Raw genomic sequence first — 12,014 nt, forward strand, 5'->3', positions numbered from 1 at the left:
GAATCATGATTCGACACACTGATTAATTTGTGCTCCGATGCTTCATGAAGCAGTGTTTTGAAATCGGCCATCACTAAATAAATCTTTATGAAGATTTTTGGCGCTCCAAAAATATTCTTGTCGCTTTATAATATTAATATTGAGCCACTGTACTCACATGAACTGATTTAGATGTGTTTTTAGTACCTTTATGGATCTTGAGAGAGGAAGTGACATTACTCCCTATGGAGGCCTCACGGAGCCATCGGATTTCAACTAAAATATCTTAATTTGTGTTCTGAAGAGTAATGAAGGTCTTACGGGTGTGGAACGGCATGTAATAAGTAATAAATGAGTAATAAATGACAGAATTTTCATTTTTGGGTGAACTAACCCTTTAAGTTCAGAAGTACACAAATAACATTTTGAACGTTTTCAAAGTGAACAAATATTGTAAACATATTTAAAATATTTAAAAATATATTTATAAACAAAATCTTAAATGATTACACAAATTAAAATAAAACAGGATATACGAGTCCAATACGAGTCATTTGACGTAGGTGTTTTGGGGTTTTATTATTGTTTGTTTGTTTATTTATTTATTGCATTCTAGGGTTAATTTGCAAAGTTTTTTTTACTTCATTTTACAGAGGTTACTGGTATAGCGTGATCACTGAATGGTGAGAATTTGAGTTTTACCGAGGCCTTTCTGTGGAGCAGGGGACCGGAACTCCATGAGATACTGCATGTAGGGTTTCTCCGGGCTGATCTCATAGTACCGGATGTTCCCATCACCCTACAATTACACCATCTTATTCAGTGCAAAGACAATTACTACTTTTTTCTAAGGTGATCATTTGTGATGGCAGTCCATTCAAGTAATTGCAATATCAACATAATGGATACCCTACTGATCATTAATGTGGCTTTTCAGTATTTAACTGAAACACAATATATTTATACATCTGATACAATATATTTCTAATATACATGTTCAACAGTTCAAAGCTAAAGAATTATCAGAATTACAGTAAAAACAGTAACATTTTAAAAGGTAATTTATTCCTGTGATGCAAAGCTGAATTTTCAGCATCTTTACTCCAGTCTTCAGTGTCACATGATCTGATTTGGTGATTTGGTGCTCAAGAAATTTTCTTATCTTTCTTATCTGGTTGTGCTGATGCTAGCTTACTGATGCCAAAATTTTGAAGAAAGTGCATATTTACAAGCATGTAAGAATCCTTATCAGTATGGAGTAATGTGTACCTTGCCTGCTAAGTAGAGCATATGTGTGTCTGCATCATAAAAAGGGAAAAGCAGTCCTGACAGGCCGTCAATCTCCTCTTCAATGATTGGCATGGACAGATCCTCCTGTCATGAGAGACAAATATCTTAGAACCCAGATCTGAAGATTTTTTTTCTTTTAACAAATTATTTTGAGATAGAGGACTTTCTCAGAACCCTAACAATGTACGAAGAGCAAAGCAACCAGCTTCTTTACCCAAATTCTCTCTCCACTTCAGCTGAATGTAGCTGTTTAGCTACACTTACACAGAACAATGAATGTGATTATCACACAATAATTACAGGGAATATGCTGAGAAGAAAACATAATGACTTTCAGCGGTTAATCTTTAGGGTAATGCAGACATCAGGGACAATGTGTATTTCTGGATGAGTTTTGGGAATTAATCACACACACACACACACATTTTACATTTACAATTTATATTTTACATTTACATTTTAATTGAGACAATATTTTCTGTTTATTAATTTGTATTTCTCTTAGGAACCTTTGGCTGGTCCCACAATGTAGGACATTTGTTCAGGTCAAAACCTGACCCACACAAATAGGTTGTCCTCACCTGGTCCCAGAGAGCAATCTGGCGTGTGTTCCAGCGAGACACACCTGTCGTTAGGAGTCGTTTCATGTTGCCTAGGAACACAACACGGTTCACTTTGTGGTTTTTAAAGTTTGCCTCCTGCTTGACAATATAAAACAAAAACAAGCGAAAACTTCAGTTATGCAAACAATTTTCACAATAGTACATGTACAAAAACATGGTTATTCCAAAAATTCACGGTGATGGTGGATATTTTCTCTCTGGATGTCAATGATTAATAAAATATGTTTCATTCCATGTGTATGGTTAAATAAAAATAATATTTTGGTTAAAATATTTTGGGGTTGGTAGATGTTTTACATGCAGTAAAAACAGTAGAACTGTGAAATAATATTACAATTTAAAATAACTGTTTTCTATTTTAATATATTTTAAAATGTTATTTTTTGCTGCATTGGTAAAGCTGAATTTTCAGTAGCCATTACTCCAGTCTTTAGTGTCACATGATCGTTCAGAAACCTTTCTAAATAGGCTGATTTGAAACAGCATTTATTTTAAATAGATTTTTTTTGTAACATTATAAACGTCTTTACTATACTTTTTAATCAATTTAATGCATACTTTATGAAGATTGCAGAATGAAGTCAGTTTAAGACAATATAAGGAATGTGATTGAAGTCTGTCTATTTACTCATGACTATGAGTGTCTGAGTGCATATACTGTAAGACTAAATGCACTCAATCCACACCTGCAGCACTTTGCCAGAGCGAGGCTCAATGACGCGGAGCTTCTTGTCCTTGCAGCTGGTGGCCAGCAGGCTCCCCTCTGTGTTAAATGACATACAGAGGATCACGTCTGTGTGGCAGTCAATCATTTTCACCGGCTCCCCAATCTCCAGATTCCAAATCAGGATCTACAGAAAGAGACAAAAAACACATTAGTCATACCTCAGATACAGTCTTTGTGGCAGTGTGGCACTCTCATGTTCATAGTAGCCAACTACTGATAATCAAAATACATTTTCACATGCAATCAAACTGTCCACACTGTCCATGTTTTAACTTTGTAGTTCAATTTATTGAATTTGAGGCTGTTGCAAAATATTTTATTACTTTGTAGTCATAGCCAGCACTGAAGAGAATCCCACTAGTGGTTGGGTGCCACTCTATGAGGCCCACACGTCTGCTGTGACCATACAGTTCTAATACAGACTCTGTCAAATTCCTTCTCAGTCCTTCATCAGGAATCTCCCATATTCGTACCTGACACATTCACAGACACAAAGATGCAGAACATAAACAAATATAACTTTTCAGATCACACATAAACAGATATCACATTAAAGCAATAGTATCATTATATGAAGACGATTTAAGACTCTAATGTCAGGTTAGTTATAATTATATAACTTTATAAATGGCTAAATCAGTCTAATATGGCAAATAAATACAAAACACTGAAGCATTAAAGTGACTGGACTGAATCAAGAATTCTTCTAGAGAGCTATTTAATAATAATAATAATAATAATAATAATAATAATAATAATAATAATAATAATAATGTCTTTACTTGCTCTTTCACTGTTGTGATTTTTGGCATTGTTGTGTGTGTGTGTGTGTGTGTTTTTAAAATGAATGTCAAACCTTTTTTTATCTCTATTATTTCTCTTTTTATTTATTAATTAACTTTTTTTGCAGGGTCCCTTAAAGGTGATAGAGAGGATTTTTTCGTCGACTGAGAATCCAAAGACTGTTAGTGAGTTTTTTAAATGAGCGCATGCGTAAGAACAACCCCCCTCCTTCACAGCTCATTTCAAGGGAACGCCTCCTAAAACTCGCGAGTACTGGAACACGAGTGTTTACCACCGCCATTCGCTGTGTCGTGTTTTTTGGATTCATTATGTCGGGCTCACTGCAGGTAACTCATAATCTGCAGTTGTTACTCCTGTCTCCTGACAAAAACATTGCATGCGGTGCCTGTGGAGTGTGGAAAGTTACTGGAGCGCGCAGCCGCGCTCGTCTCTCACAAGGAACGTCATGACAGTGATTGACAAGCCAGAGGGCCTTAAAAACATCAGCCAATCGTTTACGCGATGATCACGTAAACAATTGGCTGATGTTTTTAAGGCCCTACCTCGTGCAAAGATGATGTATATTAATATTATTCCTTTCAGTGCACCTAATAAATAGTCTTTTATCAGTTAGTAAAGACAGTTTCAAGTAATATTGCAAAAAATTTATAAAACAAAACATCCTCTTTAGCACCTTTAAAATGATTTATGTAAAACAAATGTACATACATTGAAATGACATTTAAATATTTACCCCTTTCCTAATATATCCCTATACTTGATGTGACCAGTTAAGGTTCAATAAATAAAGCTTCTTTTAAAGTGATATATCTGGTCAGAGTAATATTTCAGGTTAATGTGGTAAAACTCTTTCACCATCCATAGCACGAAATGTAAATGCTGGTTTTTCATTAATTAAAACAAAAATATATAAACAAAAAACTGAAACAAGTTTTCATTGCGTAGAAAAAAGTTTTCCACGATTCTTTCTTTAAACGATGCTGACTAATTTGATCATTGTGATGATTTTGTAGTTTAAGTTTACTCACAGAAGAGTCCTCTGAACAAGAAGCGATTATGTTGTCATGGAAAGGATTCCATTTGATGTCCAGCACATTGCCTTGGTGACCACAGACCTTTGGATAGTGAGGGTCGATACGGCCAAACTGCAGGAGGAAAGGAGAGGTTACTGATCTAAGAACACAAATAAAAGAATGTATGGACACAAATAGCATTCAAACAGCTCCATTGTAATACACACAAACGTCCACTGTGTGGAGCTACATAACTACAGTCAGCAGTAGACAGAATGGTAGTCATGAAGTCATGAATGTTTGATGCCACTTTAGTCCATTGACCTCTTTCTGAGGTCCTTTGGGATTTGTAGTTCAGGTCATGCATGATTGCACTCTGAGTGGGGTGCTTATGAAAGAGTCTTCATCTATAGATCAGGCTTCAGTGCAATGCAGTGATACAGTACTGTTATATCAGAGAAGTCATTTCATTGTTGATGAAATTTTGGATGCTTGAATGTGAATTCTTGATCAAGAACAGAACAACATGTGGCTTCTTGGTTGCATATGTTAAAGCAATGAACTCAAGGCAGACTGGCTGTCACACATTCTGCTCTCCATGTCTGTGCTCTCTGTGCTATTCTACTTGATTAGCATGATAGAAATCTGCGTTAGATTAATGCATTAAATTAGCACAGCAATTGCTTGAGGGGTGTTTTTTAAATAGAATATGTCTTGATTTCCCACAGGAGATCAAAAAACTGAAAAGAACACTGAAATATGACCGATAATAAAATGCCAAAGCCTTTAACTACTGTGGCACTCAGTTATAGTTTGTTGTTCAAAACTTTGCCTGCATGTGAGGATTTCTGATTTGTCAAGGTGTTTTCCAAGACTATATATAGCTCTCAGGCTGACCTTGTGCTTTTTCAAACAGCTCATCATTGCCCCTCTATCATGGCAACGATGTAAGAAATGAAATACATTTTTTCTTGATCTTTTGTGATAAAAGATGTACTGTAAATCATATTGTAACTCAACATTTCATCCATATATTCCAAAAGCATGAATTTAAGTGGCAAACTAAGATGCAAAATGACTAAACGGGGCTTTACCAGCACAGCAGCCCAAAAATGGACTAAAGTATGACTTAACTAAAACTAATAACAATATCAGTGTAATGAATGAATGAATGTACAATATGACATCTTTAAAGATCTTTGATGCATGCATAATGATCATTTAATTCAACTGCATTCATTGCATTCAAACATCATTACATACAAACATGAGTTTTGAAAGAGATGCGTTTGCATTTTATGTCTATTTTTCTCTGCTTCTCAGTTTCCTCTCTATAATTATTCATTATATTTTCCCCTTCCTGTTTATTGTTATCCTTTGTGCAAAACAGTTATGGATTTGTCTGTAGGAGTGGGTTGGCAGAGAACAATTGTTGAGACAGCTGTGTTGGCTGCAGATCAGGATAGTCGCTGTCTGAAATCTTACAGTCAGAGACAAAAGGAGATAATACATTTAGCCACACCCTCTATTGTGAGCATCACAATGATGCGTGAGGAACAGCCATGTGATTATACTAATTAGGATGTCAGTGGATGTGCCTACAGTCTAGACTGCCAGCTCTAACTCTAACAGCACAATCTACAGTCAAAATGGTGTTTCTTAGGGCACAAATTTAAAGGGGTCATGACATGAGAAATCAAATTTTCCTTGATCTTTTGACATGTAAGAGGTCACTATACTATAAAAACATCAAATTTTGGAGCAGGCTTTGCAAATAGACATTTACTGTAAGATATGGACTTGAAAGTAATGCCACAACAACAATGGTAATTCAAATGCCTAATCTGTGCTCAGTGATTTCTGATATGTAATGATTCATGTCAGACGTTCGGTCTCAAAATTGTTTATTCAGTGGTTCTATCTTAATATTATAAAGCGACGAGAATATTTTTTGTGCGCCAAAAAAAAAAGAAAAAACCCAACAAACTTATTTACAACTTTACTTATTTCATATGCAAAGATGTTAGCCAATCACAGCAGTGAATCAGAGGGCTAAAATCAGGGTAGCAAATGGCCTTTTATTTCTAAACTATGACAGTGTTTGATGTATATAAATCATACTAACATGATAAGTGTTCCTCAGGAAACATTATAAATGAATAATAATAAAAAAATGCAGTTCATGACCCCTTTAACATCCTTAGCAGAGAAGTTAAAGGCTTTGCTGAGCCAAACATCCATTAGTGTCATATTAGTATCTACATCTAAATATGGAGTCAATATAACATTATTATGTGATAGCCCATAGAGTATGCTGTAAAATCATTACTTCTCTATCAGTGTTTACAGTATACAGCTGTATATAAGTTCAGGCTCAATTATGATGCTATTGTTAGATTTTTATTATTGTAAAAAATCCCTGATCCCACATTAAACACCTTTCTGAATGCACATTTCAGGGCTTGTCGTTTTACTTTCTAAATAACTATGCTAAATACAATAGCGCATGAGTAATGACTTACTATCTGACTAGTCTGGCTTTGCTAAAATATAAGCAGAAAACATTTTTCTAAATGAAAGTTTATATCTGTACAAACAAAAATACTTACAATATTAGCATTTTTAACAAACATAGATGTAAGATAGCTCGCCTGCACATACTGTATATGCATAATCTTAGGATATTTTTTTTTATAATTAATGAATTATTTGATGCAAACTGATGATTGTCAGTCTAATACATAATTAATATTCTGTTGTAGATATTCAGAGAGAGAAAGGGGTGTATGGAGTTTTACAGTAGATTTACATTACCACATCCTCAGAAAATTGATGTGACTGGCCAGTGCTAAAGTCTAGGCTGTTCAAAATTATTTAGCTTCTTCCAAGCCCAACATTTTCCATGGTTCCTGAACAAAATTATTCTAAACAAAGGGCATTTCAGTTTTCTGAGCTTACTGTATGCTAACTGAGGCCTTATAAAAATGGGTGTGGGTCTAGTAAAAAGCCTTTTGGGCATGTTAAGGTAGTCTGAACTGGTTGGCAGTTTCCTATCAGTGTTGCCAGACGGCCCAACTCCCTCTTGTGTGTGTGCGTGTGTGTGTGTGTGTGACTGTGTGCCTGACTGCTTGCGCCTTTTAGATGAGAGTTCTGCATTATTTTAAGAATTCTGATATCATCCCAAACCATTACAGCACCACCTCACACATTATCGTTCAGAGAAGTTTCTGTCAACAGCAGCTTAGCAGGTCAAGGAAAGGAACGGTTTCATTTCCAAATGGTTAAACAGTTAATGATGACATCATCGCGAATACCACAGTCTTCTATTCATGCTCTTTTTTTCTCTTTCCCTGGGCCATCTCATCATGGTTTCTGAATGCAGTTTCCATTCCACAACTGAAGCTTCTTTGTCAAATGAGGAATTCCATTTGAAAAGCCAATGTTCTGCCATTATATTGTTCCCATGTGTCTGGATCTCAGATGTATTATGAGAAACGTTGATCCTTAATCAGACAGTTGTCAGTGTAAAATAGACTAATTCAGACTAACGCCTTGGTTTGAATAAAAGCATTAGAAAGATTTAATGAGCTACGTACACTAAATACAACAAATCAAAAATTGCATTTAAGTGCCAAACTTCACGCTTCAAGTTGTTACTTTCAGAATAAAAGTCAGCTAAAATGCAAAAATCTTAAACTTTATGTATTGCCTAGACCTTATTATCACTTATTAGCTTCACAGTGATTTCTATGATCTCTATGCCAGATTTCAGTGACAGTGACAGAGAACTGTTCTCAGTGTTACAGTAAGTATGCAAACTTTGCAGGGAGCTGTCAATGCTAGGCAGAGAGAGAAAGAGACACAAGGGAGATAGAGGATGAAGAAGCTGGGAAAAAACAGAGCCCCAAGTGGTGTCCAGAGAAACACACATGCGGAAGTCAGGACTCTTTTTCAAGGCCTGCATGGGAGCCCAGTTGGAGTCACAAACACTGTGGAATGAGCCCATTAAGAGTACAAAGCTGGCCTTCTACATCACACTTTAACTGGGTGACTCTGAATGTTCATTACAAAAGTGCTATTGATAGTTTATCCAAGTTGGCTGAGACCATGACCGAGGGTCTGCAGGCCCACTGAGCAGTGTAGCATGACCGGATGCGCTCAAGAGGAGGAACAGAAGAACAGACAGAATAAAGAGAGGAGATGACTAGAGAGAAGAATGGGATATCAGAGGCTCTGTGCCAAAGTTCTCATTGTCGTGTCAATGATAAATAGTGTGTGTGTCATTTTTTCTGTCTCTGCTATTCTTGCAGTTTGGCCACTTGCTGTGGAGGTGGAATTTGGAGGCACGATTAAATTCACTAACTTTGCATTTTGTCTCTTTAGGATTCAGTAACTTGGTTTCAAAACAAAAAGAAAATAACTTAAAGAGATAATTCAGCTAACAATTCTGTCATCATTCATGTAGCTCCAAACCTGTATGACTTTCTTCTGTGGAGCATAATTTGCCCACATATTGGAAGTCAATGATGAACAAAACTGTTCAAAATCTCATTTTGCAGTAGAAACTAGTCAGGTTCGGAATGACATGAGGGTGAGTAAATGATGACAGAACATTTTTGGGCAAACTATCTCTTTAATCTTCAGAACCAATGTCTTTTCTTATGAAACAGACATATATAAAGCTGTTCTGTTCCAGGCAGAGCACACTAATGTGTACACATTGATTAGTCCACCCTACTGTTATATTAACATCAGTGATCAGCAGCTTCCAGTGCTTGTCCATTTTACAGCATTAAAGCCTGAGATCAAAGGAAAAGCATCTGCTTTCTGCTTACTAGTCAGGCTTTTGGTTGGCCTATAAACAGGGTAACAGAAAGATTTAATTTAGAGCATGTCAAACCACCGGGTGAGGGACTTCATAGTGTGGTTCAAATTCATAGGGTGATGGAGATAGCAACTTGCTCTTAAAAGATGCAAAAACAAACATTTTTGGTCTTCCAAATGATTAAACATACAATGACAATAACAAAAAATTTTGCTCATTAATTTGACATTAATATGCTCTCTGGAAGGAATATAACCCTGTTTAAAGAGATCATTTTGTTCAGAACAGCATGTAGGTGATCGCCTGGAATGCATTTGTATGTATTGGTGAAAAGGGAAGCTAAACCATGCTACAAAAAGGTATACTTCACTACAACAGTCAACTAAAATGTTCAACAGAATACACCACAAGTGCATTCATACACTCTAAAAAAATGCTGGGTTAAAAACAACCCAAGTTGGGTTAAATATGGACAAACCCAGTGATTGGGTTGTTTTAACCCATTGGTTGGGTTAAATGTTTGACCCAACCTGCTGGGTAGTTTTATTTAACTCAACTATTGTTTAAAAATGACTATATGGCTGGCTTAAAATGAGCCCAAAATATGTTGGAAATTAAAAATCATACACATAATTATTAGAGGCAACAATAATATCAAAAGGTGAACATTCATTAAAAAGCAATTTAATAAGTTTATTATTTAATTGTTATTAATTAAACATATTAATAAATGTTAATTTCGAACCTATTTTGGGTTCATTTTAAGTGATCAATAAAGTAATTTTTAAACATTAGTTGAGTTAAATAAATCTACCCAGCAGGTTGGGTTTAAGATTCAACCCAACAGCTGGGTCAAAACAACCCAATAGCTGGGTTTGTCCATTTTTAACCCAACTTGGGTTGTTTTTAACCCAGCATTTTTTAGAGTGGTAAGAACAGGGCGAGGGATGACTAGATGAACTGTTTTTCCACTGTTCAGTAACCACTGCTCATGGTCATGCACCAATTAATGTAAATGTGAATCTATGCAACGCATCCATTAGCTGCGCTACTAAAGCATTTAAATGTTTCAAACAGCCATTCAGATTTTAGTATTCGCAGTGGTGTTCATCACAGCTGACAATGAAAAATACTTTTAAAGCATTTATCTTAGTTAATGTTAATTTAATTTAATAACACTTTATTAAAATCAAAAGTTGTAACTGTATTATTTAATGGACCTGGGCTAACATGAACTATTTTTCGAATAACTTTAACAAAGAATAATAACTTCTGTAACAAATGTAGCTCTTGCTCATTGTAAATGTTAGTTAATGCATTACGTAAAATTAACTAATGAGACCTTATTCTAAAGGGCTAATGTTCTTTATAATTTATTTTGCACTTTAATCAGCTTGAAACATTTGTTTACTTTATACCTTTTTGTTTATTACTTTATTGTATTTAAATGTTCAGTTCTTTCAGTTGTTGCTAGAAAAAGTTACTAAACCTTTTATTGTATGACCACACTTTTTTGCAGCATATTTCAATATCATGATAATATAATAAAAGCTTCAGCAATTATTGCGACATGACATTTTAGTACTACTTTGATGAACAACACAACAAGTGTGTCTTGCTTCTTTGTTGTAAACAAACACAGCTTCAGCTCATATGTGAGTTTGCTCCCGTGAATATGTCACACTGCGACAGGAAGCTCCAGACTACCATGAACGCGCTCAGGACCGTTTGCTAGACTGTGGATTACAGGTAATAATGTTGTAAATAATTCTCAGTTTCTTCCACAGACTGATCGTTTTGCTTCATAAGACTTCAATGTATCGTCAGGAGCCACGGGTATTAATTTTGTTTTGCCTCTATATGTTTTTTTGACTCTCATAGTAATGGTAGCCATTGACTTGCATTATATGAATCACCAAGGACCACAGTTTCAGCTAAAAATCTTCTTTAATGTTCTTCTGAAAAAAAGACACCTACATCTTGGACGGCCTGAGGGTGAGTAAATTAAAGGTGCCCTAGAATTAAAAATTGAATTTATCTTGGCATAGTCAAATAACAGGAGTTCAGTACATGGAAATGACATACAGTGAGTCTCAAACACCATTGTTTCCTCCTTCTTATATAAATCTCATTTGTTTAAAAGACCTCAGAAGAACAGGCGAATCTCAAAACACTGACTGTTACGTAACAGTCGGGATCATTAATATGTAGGCCCCCAATATTTGCATATGCCAGCTCATGTTCAAGGCATTACACAAGGGCAGAACGTCTGGATGTGCACAGCTGAATCATGAGACTAGGTAAGCAAGCAAGAACAACAGCGAAAAATGGCAGATGGAGCAATAATAACTGTCATGATCATTGATAACATGATATTTTTAGTGATATTTGTAAATTTTCTTTCTAAATGTTTCGTTAGCATGTTGCTAATGTACTGTTAAATGTGGTTAAAGTTACCATTGTTTCTTACTGTATTCACGGAGACAAGACTGTCGTTATTTTAATTTTTTAAACACTTGCAGTCTGTATAATTCATAAACACAACTTCATTCTTTATAAATCTCTCCAACTGTGTGTAATGTTAGCTTTAGCCACGGAGCATAGCCTGGAACTCATTCAGAATCAAATGTAAACATTCAAATAAATACTATACTTATGCGATTAGACATGCTGCATGACGAACACTTTGTAAAGATCCATTTTGAGGTTTATATTAGCTGTGTGAACTTTGTTTATACTTTGTTTATGCTGTT

The 12,014-nt window shown here is 35.4% G+C and overlaps 1 protein-coding gene across 3 annotated transcripts in view; it reads right to left on the reverse strand.

Moving 5' to 3' along the window:
- Nucleotides 1-12,014, reverse strand: part of coro2ba (coronin, actin binding protein, 2Ba) — a 65,529-nt gene that overhangs the window by 6,850 nt on the left and 46,665 nt on the right. For 2 of the 3 annotated variants that reach the window (XM_067399453.1, XM_067399455.1), the window contains exons 3-8: nt 4,452-4,568; nt 2,943-3,092; nt 2,579-2,743; nt 1,851-1,970; nt 1,249-1,353; nt 682-778 (exon numbers count right to left, since the gene is read on the reverse strand). In XM_067399453.1, coding sequence (XP_067255554.1) covers nt 682-778; nt 1,249-1,353; nt 1,851-1,970; nt 2,579-2,743; nt 2,943-3,092; nt 4,452-4,568 — 754 coding nt within the window. The remainder of the gene's footprint in view (nt 1-681; nt 779-1,248; nt 1,354-1,850; nt 1,971-2,578; nt 2,744-2,942; nt 3,093-4,451; nt 4,569-12,014) is intronic. The other variant, XM_067399454.1, reaches the window with a different exon arrangement.

This window comes from Chanodichthys erythropterus, chromosome 11 (genome assembly GCF_024489055.1).
Source record: "Chanodichthys erythropterus isolate Z2021 chromosome 11, ASM2448905v1, whole genome shotgun sequence".
Lineage (NCBI taxonomy): Eukaryota > Metazoa > Chordata > Actinopteri > Cypriniformes > Xenocyprididae > Chanodichthys > Chanodichthys erythropterus.